The 18,744-nt window shown below is 38.4% G+C and overlaps 1 protein-coding gene across 4 annotated transcripts in view; it reads left to right on the plus strand.

The window, feature by feature from the left end:
* Positions 1-1,314: 1,314 nt before the first annotated feature.
* CACNA2D1 (calcium voltage-gated channel auxiliary subunit alpha2delta 1) overlaps positions 1,315-18,744 on the plus strand; it is a 359,850-nt gene continuing 342,420 nt past the window's right edge. For all 4 annotated transcript variants that reach the window (XM_050986216.1, XM_030237746.2, XM_050986223.1 and 1 more), the window contains exon 1: positions 1,315-1,934. In XM_050986216.1, the coding sequence (XP_050842173.1) occupies positions 1,840-1,934 (95 nt within the window). In that variant the 5' untranslated portion in view covers positions 1,315-1,839. The remainder of the gene's footprint in view (positions 1,935-18,744) is intronic.

The following is an 18,744-nucleotide window of genomic DNA, read 5'->3' on the forward strand; positions in this document are numbered from 1 at the left end:
CATGTGAAGCAGGACTTTTGTGCCACAGGGCCATGACTGTGCTGGTATCCTTGGCATCCCTGTGGGGAAGCAGAGGTACTCACCTAAGCAGTTACAGGTAAGTGCCCAAAGAGGTGCCACATGACCAACAAAAAGCTGAGCTATAGATACTCTTCAGACTGTTTGAGTTTAAAGGCTGCAGAACCATTTTAGAAAATGCTATTTCAAACTTGCATCCAAACCCTGATGAATCCTACGTACCTATAGGTAGGTGGATAGGTGAAGACAACTGGGAGTTCTTCCCACGAGCTCCCAAGTGCCAGCTCCAATCCAGAAACAATGTAGATGAGTGACTGCATGCTTTACAGATTGCAACTGAAATATCGTGCTGGCTTTGAGCCCAGGCAATGTGAGCACTCAATTCTTCATTTGTGCATCTCAGTTTTGATCCCTTTGCCACTTTTAAAATAGAGATGAGCACTTTCCTGTTTGATAGAAATTGTTGTGAGTTAATACATTCAAGATGTGATCCTTAAATACGAAGGATGTGAAAACAAAATGAATATTGGGTCTGCTCTTTCAGTTTCACCTGTTGAACTAAGTAAATATAATAAAATATAAATATGCAAGCACATACACAGAAAAAACAAACAAAACCAACCCACAGATCAAAACGAAAATCAAATTTGTCACTGAACTTTTAATTGCTTTAACAAATAAGCTAAGAAATACTTCCCCGGATTACTGGCTACATTTAAACCGAGAGCGTATAGTTGCCACAGAGACTGGTGTGCGTGAACAAACGAAAGGAGGGGAGAGGCAATGCGTCCTCTGGATTTCCAGAGGGATCTGAAATGAATAACTGGGTTAGCGATGCGGCGGGGCGGGGGTGAAGCCCGAGGACCCCCGGCCATGCCCGGGGACGGCTCCCCGGAGGCGCTCGGGGACGCGGCGGGCCCGGGACGCTGCGAAGGGCGGGGGCGGCGGGGGCCGGGCGGGCTCCGCGGGGCTGAGCGGCGCTGCTCCAGCCGGCCGCGGGGAGGGAGAGCGGCATTTATAGCTCCATCCGTGAAATACCTATTTAAATCGCAGCCCAGACTGGTGGCACACGGGCCGTGTGCGGCTGCTGCTGCTGCTGCCGCCGAGAAGGGAGGAGGGGGCTGGAATTAAAATAAGGCACGAAGCGGTTTTAAAAATAGCGTGCGGGCTGCGCGGGGCGGGGCGGGGCGGCGGCAGCGCGGCCCCGGGGCGGCCCGGCCCGGAGTTCCTGGGCGCCTTGTATGGAGCGCGGCCGCCGCAGGGCCCGGCGCCCGCCCCCGCCGCTCGCCCCGACTTTCCCCGCTGCCGGCAGGGAGGGCAGGAGCCGGCAGCGATCCGCCCGTCTCCAACTCTATCGCCTGCTTCCCTCCTCTTCTTCCAGGAGCCGCCACCCCGCCTGCCTCTCTCCTCCTCTTTCTGCTCTGCAATCAGTGGAATAAATCAGGGAAGGACGCGCGCATACACACGCAGAGTAGGATCTGTTACAAAAGTAGCGCTGATGGCGGCGGATCGGATGAAGCTAGAGCTGCTGCTGGAGTAGCAGAGAGTGGAGTATCTCTCGCTCGCTCTCTTTTCTCTGTTTCGCCTCTTCTCCCACTCCACCCACAGATCTCCATCGTTTCTCCTCCTCCCCACCCTCGGCCGCGCTCCCTCTTTTCCGCGCATCTCTGGGCTGCGCCTCCTGCGAGGGGGCGGGTGGGGGGAGCGGAGGAGGCTTTAAAGAACCACGGTCCCCCCCGCACCGCCACACACGATAATTGAATTTATTATTATTGCCGTCTTGCCGACTTGGGGAAGGGGAATCGATCTTCGATCAGGAAGATGGCTGCTGGCTGGCTGCTGGTCTTTAGCCTGACACTTTTCCAGTCCGTGGTGATGAACCACTCCTCGGAGGGACCCTTCCCCTCGGCCACCACGTAAGTCCCAGAGGGGTCCGGGGGTCCGGGGGGGGGGGCACGGCCGGGGCGGGGGCGCTCCTCGGCGCCAGAGATAGCGACAATACAAAGGGAAATCAAGTTAGACCGGGCTGAAAGTGAAGATCGGGAAAAACATTGTAGGTTTTCGGCAGCTTTTGCTTAGAAGAGTCAGGGTAGCTGAAGGTCCCGCCGGGGCGGTCGCCGGGAGGGGGAAGCTCCGGTGACGGCCGGCGGCGGGACTTTTGAGGTAAAGGCTTCGCCTCGGAATCCCGCTCCGGAGCGGCTCCCAGATACACCCCGTCAGGTCATCCTTGTCGAGAAGAAAGTTTCGAGTTACACAGAGTCCGCCCCTTCCTCCCACAGAGGTTATTCCAGCCCTGGATGGAGTTTCAACACTGTTTATAAAAAAACCTGGAAACTTTGGCAATTTGATTAAATTCCCCACGGAAGGCGGATTTCGTTGCCTTTCCGCGGCCGGCATGGGAAGGGGGCAGGCGGGCATGGCCGGGAGCTCCGAGCCCGAGCTCCGGCTCCCTCCTGCCTGGCCGGGCTCCAGCGCACCCGCGGGGGCTCGGGGCTGCCGTGGCTCCGCGGGGTCCCGCCGGAGGGGCTTTCGCACGCCTAAAGCCACGCAGCTGAAGAAGTGTTTCCTTCAGCCTTGGCCTTGCAGATCGTTACTTCTCAGAAATATCTTCGCGAGAGCTGAAGGATGCTCGCGGTGCACGCAGCTCGGTGCCTTGCTTGGCCCTGAGATAGAAATCTTAAAAGCGCTGCAGAATTATTAGCATGAAAGTGTTGCCCAGAGCAGCGCAAAGATCAAATAATAATGATGCAATAAAAGAAAGGCAAAAGGAAGCCAACACGTATTGAAGATTCGCCTACAGATAGGGAAAAAAAATCCACGACAAAGCACTATGTGATCGTGTTTTCTTTCTTTTTCTTCTCTCTCACCTCATTATTTTTATATTCTTTTTGCTTGGTTGGTTTTTTGAAGCACTTACCTTAGTCCCCGAATCTGGGTTAAAGCTACCAGTAGGTAACTTTTAAGTGGATGACTCACTTTAATGCATTTTACATAAGTAAAACAGTGCTAATGGTAGTCTTTCCTTATTGTTTAACACTGGGTAGAATTTATTGGTGTCGTTCATCCTGGGCAGAAGGATGCCTTGCAGTAATTACCAGCAATGTATTTTCACCAATTAGTACTGCTGGTAGGTTGTTATAATTGGATTCAGTTCTGAGTATCGGTTCCATTATGAAAGACTCAAAGGGATGCTCGCACTGTTAAATGAAAGGAATACAAAGATATGATGCTAAGATACACTTAGTTAAATAAATAAAGTCTTCCAGTGTAAGGAAAATTACCTTTAAAACATTCTCGTGTTGCAGTGTATAAAGATGTGCCATGTAGAAGCAAGTGTAGCAAAATACAAACAAACCCAGGGCTTTTTAATTCATTGTTTTCTTGTGTTTGAGCTCCCGTATTTATGGTTTTTTGAGCTCTGATATTTACGGTTCCTCATTGAGCTGCTAAGGTTATCATACACAGCTAATTACAATTTATCTTTGAGATGAATTTTTCTGGGTTTAAAAGAGAAAGAAAAATAGAACTCAGAGAGATTAAAAGAATGTCATATTAAGAGAATATATATAATTTCAAATAGAAGTCCAGATTGCTTTTTAACATAAGGATATGTGACATTCTTTTAAAACTGGTTTTGTCTCCCCATCTATTTTTGCTAATTTCCTTCCAAATTCACCTTTATTGACAGTCATGAGAATAGAAATTGACAACAGTGAAACATATAATTGTAACTATACTTATGATAAAGTAACTCAGAATATGTTAGTCATCAACATTTCCATGTTCTGCACTATCTACTAGCTGTTTGCTCTTTTTTTTCTCATTGCTATTCCATTGAAATATTGCAGAAACAATCTATAGAGACTGTGCAACCTTCACAGTACTGTTTCTCCTCTGAAATAGCATCAAAGTGCAAGCAAGGCTTAGTTTGTTTAGAAGGCAGCACACAACAGGTTGATGCAGGGAGAGCTGCTTAGCAAAAAGTAATGATGTAACAGGTGAAAGAGAAAACATTTTTTGTGTTCTTTTTTAAGACTTGACAGCAGTGTTTCACTTACTAAAAATTACAAATGGGGAAGAACAAAGAGAAGTGACGCAAATGTTCTTAATGTAAAAGATACTATATATTAAGAATATTAAAAATAGGAATAAAAAAAACATTGGAGAGGAGAATAAAGGAAAGAAAGGATATGAATAATTGAAGAACTGGAGGTTTGCTGATCTTCTGTGCTTAGCTACCTGCTTTCTCCACATTATTTTCAGTCTGTTTTTTCTCTAAGTGAAAAAGTTGGTCTGAGGAATCATGATTTCCTAGCAGTTGTGTGAAAAATGTGCATATTCAGGGCTGTAGAGTACATGGTTTCTTTTACAACTTATTATTGTACAATCACTTTTACTTCAGTCATCTGTTTCTTTTTCATTAATAAATATTTTAACGTGCTTTTGCAAAAACATTCAGAAGTCACTATCACCAATATAATATTATAGAAATATGTAGTATCCTTAGCAAGAAATGCTGAAGGTTTATGCAATGCCTGTGTGATAGAATCTCAGTATTTTGATTAATTTTAATTCTTGGATAAGGCAAAAAGGCCCTGATATGTTTACACAGTAAAATATAGAGAATTTCAGGTGCAGGTTTGTGTTGTATGAAATAGTAGCATTAATTTTTCATTGAAAATCTGAGCAGGTGGTATTGTATTCCTTGCTTCCAGTGTTGAAATATTTCACTGCAAATACTGAAGACTGTCCTTTAATGAACTATTAAAGTATAGTAGTAATTGTGTCTTGAACTGAGCCATAAGGCTTAGCTGCTGATTGATGCATATTGCATTCCATTTAATTGTATCATATTAATTGTGTCATGTGTTAGGGATCTGTTTGTTGGTACAAGATACCATGGTCTTACTTTTAACACAGCAACTCCAAGTCCTTTAATTACACCTGCAACACAGCAGATATTTAGATGAGAATATTGTATACAGTACTCCTGGCACTATAACCAGGATGCTGTCACATTATGCAAAACACTTCTTTTTTGTAGCCATATATATTTATAAATTTATTATCTGTACAGACTTCAGGAAAAACATACTGTGAAATATACAAGGTTTGTATGTTGCCTGATAATGACAGCAGAGGACTCGGTTTATTTCTTTTCTCTATACTGCATCAAGACAGACAGTCTTAAGTTTAAGCATATCTTGTAATTCCTGAGTATCCTTTTGGCACAGCATGTGTTGATATTGTTACTGATAGTGAGTAATGTACTACATAAAGATACACATTCTCCTTTCTGATAATAAACTCGTTAGTACGGATTAAAAAAGGAGAAAACCCTTCAAACTAAGCATATTTTAATTTTTTAAAGCTACAAATGAAGCCTTTCAAAATCAATGGGACTGTTCCTGTAATTACTGCATCACTGTGGATGTATCTTCATGTATTTTCTTTTTATTCCCCCTCTAGTTTTCCTCTGCCATTCCTTTTCTCTCTTTCCTTTATCTTTTAACATTTTTTTCTCCTCAGTCATTTTTTCTGTATGTATGTATTACATTACATATTAAATTCAGGACAGATCTGCCATGTACATAAATTTGTATAAAACATTGATGGATAAAGATAATATAAAGATAAAAATAGTTTGAACATATATCTATATGTATGCAGACAGGACATTTTTAGAGAAGAAATTGTGTATTCCCATTTTTTACTTGCATGAATCATCTTTACTGTTTTGGTGTCATTAGGACAACTCAGGGAAGTCTATATGAGTCATATGAATTGGGGCTTGCACAACTGGGACATTCATATTTTTGGCTTCCTCACATGGACCTAACAAGTGTAGGTCCTGCTGAGAGTGTGGCTGGGCTTGGTCTCAGCATCATTTTCTGTATGGCACCAGTGACCAAAGGTCCCATGACATTTATGATGTTTTTTTTCATCTGTTTCTACTGTTAGACTTAGGGATTTTGAGACCTCTCATATGCATAAAATCCCATTTATAGCTTAGTCTGTGATAGAAGAATGCCAGTTTAGCTGCTGATGTTAATTAGAAAAGACTGCTGTATTAATGGATTGTAAAATATCAGGCTCTTTCTCGTTTGAAATTTGTTTTTTTTTCCTCAACCTACTCAAAAATATTCACTATTAGGAAAAAAATAAAGTTCTGAAGTTTACCTTCATATGAGTGAATTGGAAGGAGAGCCAAAAGATGTAATCAACATAGAGTCAGGGAAGTGCAATATCACCTCTTAGTGTTTTCTCAGCACATGTCTAAATGCTGAACATTATGCAAGATGCTTAAACCCACTGATATTTTAAAGACTGTTGTTCCAATCCATTCTTCTAGTGGAAACATACTTAGAATAAGTGTGAAACAGCTTGTTGATTGGTGGTGTTTATTTTGGTGTTTTGGTGGGATTTTTTTTTATTGTGTGGTGGGGATTTTTTTTTGTTTGTTTTTTTTTTCATTTTTTATTGTTTTTGTAAATATGGTGGTGATAAATGCAAATTATTTGAATTCACAAAGCATTTTTCTGTTTGACATATTTTATGATGTAAATTGTGAATGGGCAATTTCTTTGTTTCCCTCCTAGGTATTTATGCTGGAGCCTCAGAATGAACAAAATCTATAGATTTACATTTTATTGAGTATGAAAATTCAGTTGAACGCATCAAAATAGATCCTAATAATAAAAGATGAAATTTCATTGAAATAAATCAGCATTATAGAGGTTCTTGCCATCTTTCATTTTGCAGTGATGCTATTTTCAGAACTGCATTGCTCATACCCTGCAAAATGATTTTATCCAAGAACTCAGCTGCTAGAAAGAGAGTTGGAGCTTGGCAGCACATTAGCCTGAAATGTATTCATTGTTAAATAGAAGGCCTGTTGTACAGATCTTAAAAATATTTATCTAGCAGAACACATTAAATTGATGGAAGAATGGTCAAATTCTCACTGCTCAAATGTTTTGTAACAAAGGAACAACCCAGACTCTGGTTGCCCACTGGGAACTGGTGTGGTTGTGCCTTGATCCTTTCTTGCCTTCTGCGAGAATCCCCTATCCAAGGTAGTGTTATCTTCTGGACCAATATTTAACTTAAACCTCTGTGAGATAGAGATTGCAGCCTAGAAGCATTTTAGTAGAGAAAAATGACTCATTCTCTGTGTTGCTGACCATAGTAGAAGTAGAACTGAGCCCCAGACTGTTTTGTGCTTTTTTGCAGCAGTCCCTGGGCTTTTGATCCCCTATGCTCAAGCTGCACATTTAGAGTGCTCACAAGGACCTTTGTGACAAAAGGTGATATTTTTGCTGGAAGGAAATTTTGTTTTCTAATGCCTTGTTAAAAATTTTCCTTTAATTGAAATAAAAAATTACCAGAAAACAACCCTGGCATAAAATTAGTGGACCATAGCTACAGTTTGGTAAAGCCAGACTCCATAATTAATTTACATCTTTTACAGAAGCTGAATCAGACTTCTTGATAGAAAGAATGACAGCTCAGTGTCCTTAGTGTTATGGCAAAAAAACCCAGAGCAAGCACCTTGTAAATGTACAGAAAATAAGTACAAAACAATAACTTCATTTTTGCCCCCAGCCCTGGGCAGTGCCTGTGTGTTCTGTCTTAGATCACTCTTGGCCTATTCCTGCATCAGCTTTTCATTCTCCCTGCTGCTGCTGCAAGACAGGTATCAATGAATATTTAAATGATTTGCATTTGAGATTACAGTTCTGATTTATCTCTCTTGCAGAATCTATTAAAGAGCCTGATCCTACTCAACTTTCTCAAACATGCGTAGGGCAATTCTCTGTTCTGTAGGATCAGACCACGAGCAGAGTTTTGCATCAGTTGTGCCATTGCCTACTGTAGCAAATTGGTCATTGTTTTTAGGGGGAGTTCTGATTCTTCTTTCCCTCCTGATTTCCACTAGTAAGCAGAACTGGATTGAATGTTTGGTTTGCAGAATATGATTTTTATGTTACTCAGTACCTTGTAATGCACACAGTAGTGCTGTGAAAATACATAGCACTGATAGTGAAATTACTGTCAACTGCACTTCCACTCCAGTAATCTTCTTGGGTTGTATATTCACAATTTAGGGCCAGACTGTGCTGCTTGTACCCTGGAATGAAGAAGTCCCATTGGTACTCAGAGAAATCTGTGCAAGAGTGAAGATTTTCAAAATACACTTCAGCACTTTTTAATACCTAAAATTAATGGCATGTGCCTGCAGCTATTCAGCTCAAGAGGGATTTTTCTTTTCCTTCTCCACTGCTTTCCAAACTATTTTTTGACCTACTCTGCTTCTCAGCAAACTCAGTGCTTCACACCTTCCTTCCTTTCCTCCTGCCTTCCAGACTGAGTAAGTTTTCAGGGTGAAATGTAAAACTCTCTCTTTTTCAGCCGCCCTGTGACATGAGATGGCTCAGTGTTTGAGACTGTTACACTAATGATGGCAGGGAGAGGACCATGGCTTTTGCTTATGTCCATCCCTACAACACCTTTCTCTGCGTGCCAACAGCAAACTGATGACAAAGAGTGAATTTCTGTTCCTTGCATCATTTTTTTCCTATTTATTTACAAAGTTTCTAACAAGTTTATGAAAATGATTGACATTATTTTCTATCAACAAATCAGCAAGCTTTTTGCAGTTAATTACAGTAATTCAAAGTCAGACTTTTTTTTAAATCTGAGGCAGGCCTGAAATAACCACAGAATGTGAATGTGAAGTTGTAGTATTGCTGACTATTATAAAAAGTGATTTATTGGATTTTCACCCTCTTTAAATTGCATTCTCACTCCCTCTCATTGGGAGCTGGGTAGGGTAAGAACTCTAGTCTGATTTTGTAACAAATATTCTACATAGTGATTTAAGAATTTTTTATTTTTTGAAATTTCCTTTGTTTCTCCAGGACCATGAATGTTAATCTGGAAATGCAGAAAGAGGATGATTTTTTTAAAAGTGGAGTCCTATTGATTATATGAACTAAAAATAATTTTTGCACAGCCTTTATTAGATGCAGCATAGAGGTGCATATTACATTTGATTTTTCTCTGCATAAAATGCTTCAGTTGAAATCTGTAAGCAAAGTCTCTTTAATGTATTCATTATAATAAAATCTGATTCATATTTGGCCTGATTTGAGAAGTAAGTAAGAACACAAAGGAGTTGCTGAGTCCACAGTCTAGTTTTTGTAGCAATCAGATGATAAATTATATGTGAATTATTTAAAAGAGAAAAGCTAGACTTGATTCATTCAAACAATATTTGAACTGAAATGTTCCTATTTTCCCTGTGCATGTTCCCATTGGACTGGAACTTAAAATGTTCCACAGTGATCTCTCTCTCACCCTTATTTGCAGATTTTTATTATATTTTGATAGCATGGACTAAATATTCTTCCAGGTAGGCATAAAAATAAGGTTACAAAAGATCTCTGGCTAAGGGTGGTGGCAATATTAAAACCGAAATCAAGTCATGCCACTGTTCCAAACTGTCACTATTAATACCTTGCTGCATTTTTCTTTATACACTAAGGTAGTCTTAAAACAACCAGTAAAAGGGAAGTTTTCTTCATTCTTGAAATGAGCAGAAATTTGCCACACTAGGTATAGGTTGACTCTTGATTAGAAATTCCAACTTTTTTCATAGGAGGGAACTGAGTCATGGGAACTGTTCTGTCAAAGATTATTGAAGTGAAACATTTTGCAGTCTGAAATGGATGAATTGTGTTATCAACTCTGCAGGAAGGAGAAAAGTAATGAAAAAGAGATGACAGGAAGTATGAATTACAAAATTAGGGTGTTATTATTCCTTCCCTGAGTCTTGCAGGTCACTCCTGCATATGTAAATCCACTGTCCCATGAGACAAGTCAAAATGTTGAGGGATAAGTACAGCAGTCCACCAAAAGGCAACTTTTAATTATTAATATTCTGATGTGGACTGGTGTTGAGGAAAATGGTTTATTTTTATTTTGTAAATGGCTAAATGAAGCCTCACAGTAATCATTTTGCTCAGTGTGTGTTGGGGTAGAAGTCTTTTTGGTAGAAGTCTTGTGGATCCTAAATACAGCCCTATACTGGGAGGCAGTATAGGGAATCGGGGAATGCTCTGCCCTTAAAACTGTTTTGTGAGTTTAATCCAGAAATGTGGTGATTTCTCATGCAGATGTTAATACAGAAGTTCCTTTTTTTTTTTTTTTTTGCAGTATATGGCAGTTTTCTTGCAGTTGATTTAAGTAGAATAAAATATAATACTATATACTATAATAATATATACTATTCATTTGGAAGTGGAGTAATTTCTGCAGAACTTATTGAAAATCCATTTTTTCTGTTAGCCTCACTTGTAATTTTAATGTTTTTACCTATGGGTGTAACAAGTAGTTTAGATTTTTTTTTTCAAAGATGGGTCAAAGTGAAGAATGATCCATGTAGGGATGGAAACTAAGAGTATTGAGCAATGAACCTTCTTGTGCCTTCATCTTCTGTTGAAAGAATCCTGTGTTAGGTCGATTAGCTGGGTGTGTGTAGGTTGGTTAGTTGTGTGTGTGTTTCTTAATATAGGAAGTATTTCTTGATCTGACACTTTTCTTAGAGATTAATTAAGTGGCACCAATTTTGGAAAAAAAAAGAGGCAGTGTACACTAATTATTTAATCACAAATATTCTTTTTTTTTCCCTTATGATGTACATCTTGAATTGTGTGTACCATGGTTGAGCTTTTTATGATTACATGCCTTTCTTTAGTATTATCTGACTCACTTTATCTGCCTTGCCTTATTTCTCCAATTTGGTACCTTAGATTTTGATATTAATTTCTCTCAGTAAAGTAGGAAACTTCAGTGTCTTACCATTTAGTCAGGGAAGGGTTTATTGTCAAGATTAATTTGTTAGCTAATACCTCTAAAGCCCTTCTGTAGTTGAAAAGTGTTGTTAAGCTGTTAAGCCTAATTTATTAAGATGTATGTTTGCTGTATTCCCACTTTACCTCAGAAACTTGCATGGCCAGTCCTTTCCTGGATGGATGATACCTCTGGTTTACCTGTTTCTCAAAGTGATTTTTTTAATAGAATCTTTATGGAAAAGTTACCATCATATCTGCTTCTTTTGGTAACTTGTGATCTGGAGATCTGGAAGAAGTTAATCCCCACGATCTGTGCTTCTTGGATGCACACAGATTGCTAAACATAAGCTTAACAGCATTTTTAGAAACTAAGAGGAGTCAGCAAAAATCTGCAGACAGTATGGTGAAGAGAAGCCAGCGTGTGACTCACGCCTGCGCCGCACGCTCCTTGCACTCCTTTGCCAGTCGTGCCAATTCCTTCCCTCTGTGGAGAGCCCTGGGAGCTGTGGATCCTGGGGTCTTCTGAAATCTGTGCTGTGAATAGTTTGTAGTTGAAGAAGAGACAATAGTTAGATAAAAATACAATACAGCAAGGGCTTGTGACACGAGCTCATTAAGGTGATCTGTTGCTTCTTTCCCAGCACAGGCTACTGCTGGTTTTATTCCATTTCTAAAATGGAAATGACACCCAAATTGTCATCCTGCTTGAATCAATGTGTTTAATAAAGCAAGATGTCCTGTTCCTATAAGAAAGATGGTAAGAAAATTATACATTTTTTCCTGCTTACAGACTAGTAGCAGTAAGACGATCATCAGTAATCACTAATTACCTGACAATCACCAAGACACTTAAGATTTCAAGCAGGAGTACCATAGTTTTCAATGCAATTATTTTTGCTACAGCCAGTAGCAATAGAAGTGTCATTCTTACCATTGTTTTGTTATTCACCAAGCTACTTTTGTTGCCTTAGCATCTTCGTGATTAGATTTTTTTATCTGTTGTTAAGATATTTTAGATTACGTGGTAGGCATACGAGCTGGGAGAGAATCACTGATATGTGCAGGAACATATCTTAAGGAGATTTCACTGTAATATACACATGGGGAACAGGTTTGTGGTAATTGCAGGCAGAATCTGGTCTCTTTTGACTGATTAGAAATACATGAGGGATCTGTGCATGACTAAGAATATGTCTAGGATGTACTCTAAATGCCTTTGGAAATGGTTGGGTGCCCAATTTCATCCTTCTTTCCACCAGTGTAATTTCAGCATAATGAGTATCAGTCCTGTATCATTTAAATCCTGAGTGCTAGGATGAATCCACATAAAATAATTTCTGATTAAACACATACAGGTTTCATTGCAACAGAATGAGTCATCACTGTCAAGGCCTGGTTGTGAAAATTACAGAAAATAAAATGTAATACATGGTTTTATTAGGCTTTGCAGAGGGGAATAATAAGATATCCCAAGGAAACCATGTGTGATATCAGATGTGGTCATTTGTCTCCCTTTTAAATGATAAGCTCTGACACCCCTTCATTTTCTGTGCCCATGTGAAGCAAGTGTCCATGTGAAAAAGAAGTTCTTAATGTGCTGGAAGGCACTGAAAAATGTTACTCCAGATTAGGAAGAAACATGCTTTTATTAAATAAAATTGTGGAATTGTAAGGAAGAAGTACTTTCAATTTCAAAGTACTGAAACATCTAGTAAGGTGCAGGTTTGCTCTAAGTGGCTTTCACAAATGTACTTTTTTGTAGTTTTGTTTTTTGTTTTTTTTCTTCTTAAGGATTTAGTTCTAGAGCTTAATTTGGAATGGTAAGAATGATAGAAGTAATTTAATTTAACCCCTCAGTATGCACAACCACGTAATTAATTCACCTTTCAGTATGAAGTATTGAGTTTTTGGGTAATTAGAATTAAAATCAGTAAGAAATGTACAGACAAACTTTATATTTGTTTCCAATGAAGCTGGATTTACTCTGCAAAGTGATATTGATGCTTTATGGGGACACAAGGTGAAATTCTGGTATGACATCTGCTTTGCTCTTGGGAGCACTTGGCCAGTGTCTTAACTTCTATATATGTTCCTTGTATAGATACACTCTCTCAAAATCAGGATTAAAAGCCCCCATCTCTTCCTTGCAGGGCTGGTGAGAGTTTTGCTTAACAAATGACCATAAAGAATATTGTAGGGGATGGAACAATAATTTGCTTGTAGGTATTTTGTTGATAGCATTTTTTCCCTTTCATAAGTCCATTTATTGATAGAATAAAGTACTTTTGTGGCCTGCAAGGTAGTCTTGGACAAACATGCTCAGTTATTCTTGTAGGTATCCATGGTTCCACAAACATTTTATGTGCTCATTAGTGATGCTTTCAGCATTGCAAACACATTAAACATTGATGAGTGAATATTTTTTTCCACACATCTCATTAACTGGGGCTCTATTTCTTTTTAGTGAAGAGTGTTCTACTCAACAATTGTCCCATTGCTCTCTGTGGGAATAATGTGCTTATAGAATAAAATGAGGATTAGTATTTTAAAAAATCCTTTAGATAAACTTTTTAAAAAGTTTAAAGCAAGTTATCCAGTTATAAAGCTTAAACACTTGAAAACTAGGAATAGCAAGATAAGAAACTGCCTTAAGCCTTAAAATGTTTTTCTTATAATATCTTCATTGTGATCCTGTCTTCAGTTACAAAACTAACTCTATTTTTTTTTCTTCTGGAAACACCTTTCATTGAGAATTTTACTCAAAATGCAACCCCACTGTAAGACTGGTAGATTTTGTAGATAACTTTGGTAAAGCTGCAAAGAACACACCTTGTCTTTTGTAAAGTAAAACTAGTAATAGTTGCCATGACATGGAGAGAGTATAAGAGGATCTGCCTTTGGGAATTTAAAGTAAACTAGTAGCCAAAGCTATTCTCTGAACTTAAAAGTTATGATAGAGATATCCTATTCAAAGAGAAGTTTTGAGATGTTTGGATTTTTTATGATAGAGATATCCTATTCAAAGAGAAGTTTTGAGATGTTTGGATTTTTTTTGTATTGCTAGGACCTTGTTTGACTGCTGAAAGAGAGAGTGCTGGTTGCTGTCATGTTTTTTAAGTGTGACTTCAGTAATTTGTACAGACTCTCACTGGGCAGGAATTATTTTCTAGCTGGAATTTTTCCTGAAAATTAGCAGACAGGAAGTATCAGCAAGATACCAGTGAAAAATCTGCTGTTCTGGTTACCTACATGTTTGAAAAAAAAAAAAATCAAACTTCTTACCTCTCTAGCTCTGTATTTTAATTGTGTGGTTATTTTTTGAGCAACCATATCCAAATTTAACCAATTTCAGTACTTCACATGTTAGATTTCTTGTGTACCAGATCCTCATTTCCTACAGTGATACTAAGGGATGTGTGTTTGATAGAACTTACTCAAAGCTTTCTTAATGGTCAAAAACTTCACCTGCAAACCAGAATCATCTGCAATATCACTCAAAGACTGCTTAAAATAAAGCAGTTATTCATTACTTATAAGGAAATCTTCCTACAGTGTCTACAAAGTAATAGATTAAACCATTTTTTTCCTTAGAAGCCCCTTCAAAAAACAAAGATAAAAACCCACCAAAAAACCCCACAAAACTTGCAGTATTTTAAATGAGTTTTACTCCACAGTTCTTAAACAAATATTTGCTAGGCAAATCTGAGCTACATGAGGTACACAGTTTTGTTTGTTGCTGTGAAATCGAGTTTCTAATTCAACAGTAATTTAGATAGATTCAGTCTGTGGTTTGTTACTGTGTGATTTGACACAGACACACACTCTCTGTGCAGCATTTCTTTCACCTGGGAAAATTGGATAATGAACTAATGAAGGTTTTCTTGGCTGATAATGCTGGGTGTTTTCAGAGCGTAGCAATTACAGAATCTTTTAGCACTCAATGTCTATCTAAACAAAATCAATATAAAAATAAGGGCTATTTACAGTGAAGTGTCATTATTTTACATTGTTTGGGTAGTTCTCTGAGAGTCTGAAATGATGCTGAAATGATACAGTAAAGAAAAAACATCTCAGGAGCTTTAAAGCCAGCAATTTAAAGACCACCTGATTTTTCTCTCAGCCCAAGTAATTCACCACTGCTTGTCTGCCTCTGTACAAATGTAACACCTATCATTGCTGCTCACCTTTTCTTTTTTAGAAGAAAAGCTCAATTCTATGCATCTCAAATCTAGACTTGATTTGAATTTACACAGTTTCAAAGTTGTAAATTGGGCTGGATTAAAGCTTCCAAACCGTTTATTTACAATAATAGGACAGTTTTAAGGTCTGTTTCTTTTTTATTCTTACCCAGTTTTCTCCTTCATCAGTGAATTCTGCAAAGGGGCACGGAGAATTACTTGTACAATTGTTTGTAATATGCTGTGCAAGTGATGTTACATTTTTTGCTGTTACATTTCAAAGCAGAATAAAAGGTTGAATTCTTACTGCAATTAAAATTATGAAGGTATTTTCAGTCTATCAGCTACTTCATAGACTTTAGCCTCCAAGTTAAGGTAAGGAAAATTCAGATTAAATGTACAAAATGCCTTGACATTACAACTAAGTATCTTGTGGATCCATTCTCTAAAAGCTGTCGTTGTGCTTCTGAAATGCTAAGCTTCTAAAATTGTACTGAAGAGAAATCTGAAAGAGTTAAAGCTCTCTTCTGTATTACTTAGGAGCTGGACAGTACTTTTTCCATTTCCCAACTTTTTCATTTTCAACTGGTGTATTTTTAAAAAGGAAGAAACTAAAAACCTTTTCATTTTATAGTTCACTTAAAAGGTGTAAATATGGAATGGTGTCATAATATGAGATGAAATAAAATACTTCTACTCTAGTCTTCCAGATTTTTTTATCAAGCACTGAATTAACTACTTGATCTAAAGAAAATATTACTAAATGATGCTTATAAAACATTCCCTGGGAACATTTCAGGTCAGTTTGGACAGGGCTCTATGCAACTTGATCTACCTAAAGGTGCCCCTGCCCATTCCAGGGAGTTGGATTAGATGACCTTAAAAGTTCGTTCTGACACAGACTATTCTATTATTCTGTCTTTTTTTTACATTATTTCTGAATTCTTCTTGTAGTAGAAGATTTGTGGATTATTTTAAAGGCTTCTATAGATGTTATTTTGTTGCCAGTCTACTCCAGAGAAGCACAGTGATGTTGACTAGCTTTCACTTTTGTCTTAGGTAATGTCACCTTTTAATGATGTTAAACTTGACCTTTTCTATTCTCATGCCATGGAACAAAATAATGCTAAAGCTCCATGCAAATGGTCTGGCCCCTGTTTTCCAAGTGGTGGTAAAAATATCAAAAATTCATAGAAATTATGTACAGAATATAGTTGGTTGCATCATTTGTTTATATCTTTGGTGCATTTCTGGATCTGTTCTCTAATATGGCTGAATCCATTGTGTATGATTCAGTTTGACATGTGTGAATCAGGTGTGTGTCAGGCTAGGTGGTTGAATTTTCCTGTGTACACATCTCAAACAGCAGCACTGCCCACACCATCTACACGTGTCTCTGCTCTTATAAACACAATGCTTGAAACCTCCAAACAAAACAAACAGTCCCGTGTCACTACAGACTCTTGTGTGTGAGAAACTTAGGAGAATGAGGCAGAGATCCTTAGACAGAAGGTTTTTCAGGGAAACAGCATCCCTAGTAATGATAAAGCAATATATTTTATGTCTCCTGAGGATTTCCCCTCATAATACCTGTAGGGGAATAAGTAATGGCAGGGTAATGTTATCTGTGCTAATGGGTGTGCACCTCTAACATTATGCAAGACAGCCAAATCCTTCTATCATTTTTTTTCCTCTGTTTATTGCAGTTATCAATATAGGAGAGACATGGCTTAGTACCCAGGAGAATGGTATCATGTCTGTCATAGATGACTCCATTAGAGACAGGTAGGATAGAGCAGTGGTTTGCCCAGTATTTACTACAGTGCTCTTAGTGCTTTGTGAATGTACATTTTCACTCTTTAGGACTTCATAAAACTTCATAGATCTCTCTTGTAGTACTGTTATGCTGCAGTTGTTTTTTTGCATGTGAATGTTTCTGAACAGTCAGGCTGTACAACAGATAGGAAAAAAATACTTGTAGGACTGGGCACAGCTAATTTTTTAAAGGAGCTACATTATTTTTTACAGTACATCTTGTATGGACCCCTTTTGTCTTCAGACTGTGATCAGTGGAAGAGACTTCAATTTCTGTTTCTCAGTTTCAGTGAAATGTTGATAGCTGTTCAGGCTCACATCCTAAGTATGAGGTCCATTGCTTTGGGTGGGAGTAGCATGTGATGTGCTGTAATTGTGGATACCTGTTTTGCTGTATTTCTCTGTGCTGGCAGTGATATTGAGACTTTGCAGCAGTATCATACTTCTCCATTATCAAATATGGGATAAACAGTACAAAAGATTAAATAATAATTTGCATGGCCTCCAAGGAAAAAAAAAGGCAAAAAGAAAAGTTTTTAAAAATATAAAAATGTACTTCAAACCTACATTTATAAAATAATTTTATAAGCAGCTAGTGACTGTGTGACCTTAGATGGATGGCATGGTTATCTCTGCCTCTGCTAATTGCTCTGTACCACATGTCATTGCCACTCTGCACCCTGCCAGGCACCATGATATGCCCTTGCTCTGAATTCTGCTTTACCCCAAGTATTGAATCATTTAATCCTCTGTCTTTTAAACTTTGGGGAAAATGCATGGATGTAGATGGTAAAACAGAGGTTGATACCAGCAAAGCCATAATTTTTACCCTCTACAGTTTGAAATCATTCCTGTGATGTGACATTAAGGTACACAGAACTGCTGTAGGTGTGTGTGGATCACACACAGATTTCCTCTGTGAGCCTTTAGCTCTTTATTGAGCTGAATGCAAGTTCATTATGTTCCTTGTGTTTTCATATTCATTTGCCTCTTGCCTCTGTGTAACTGAAGTTATTACCTACATAAAAATTAGTTAAGTACACTTAGCAGATAAGTGTAACTACTGAATAGTGGTTAAAACCACCACTAGTGGTAGGCAAATAATTAGGGCTACTTAAGAGAGGATTCAGAGGTATTTCTGCAATTGCTTTCTGTGCTCTGTGTCAAAGCTGAAACATCCACATTTAGAAGTATTTACCATTTTTCATGAGGACTGAGCATTTTCTCACTCTCATACACCTGCTTCATTCATTTTTTAAAAATAAATATGGATTAAATCTGCTTTTGATGGGAAAAAAAGGCTTTTCCATTTATTTTACGAGAAAATAATAGTTACTGAAGCATAAATTAAGCTTGGCCAGCAATAGATATTGTTCATTGAACACTGGGGAATACTTAAAGGCCATTTGGCTTCCTTTTTCCAAAAAAGAGTGCAGGCTGAATCAGATATTTTTAAAAGGTTACCTGGATTGTTATGAGTCAGAAAGGATGGAGTGGTGTTTGGTTTCTTTGTTTAGGAATTGCCATGTAGCATTTACAAAGGGATATCCGTGTAAAAATAGCATGATTTTCTCTACTTCCCAGCAATGCTATTTCTTTGTCCCTAATCTCTATAAACCCAAATATTTCTTTTTATTGGGAGATCAAAAATTTGAAAGGAGTGGTGCATCTCAGGTGGGAGGAAGGTAGCATCAGTGTATTGAAAACAAGTTTCTGCTGCAGCTGGAAGGATGCTCCTCCATTTGAAATGCAGTACTGTTACTCTGTTAAAACAAAGAAAGGGATCTGGAGCCTTTGAAATAGGATTGTTTTATTAATTGGTTGCATAGTGTTATTTAAAGAAACCTACTTGATTTTTCTTCTGTTACATTCATGTA

Source organism: Serinus canaria, chromosome 1A (assembly GCF_022539315.1).
Source record: "Serinus canaria isolate serCan28SL12 chromosome 1A, serCan2020, whole genome shotgun sequence".
NCBI classification, from domain to species: Eukaryota; Metazoa; Chordata; class Aves; order Passeriformes; family Fringillidae; genus Serinus; species Serinus canaria.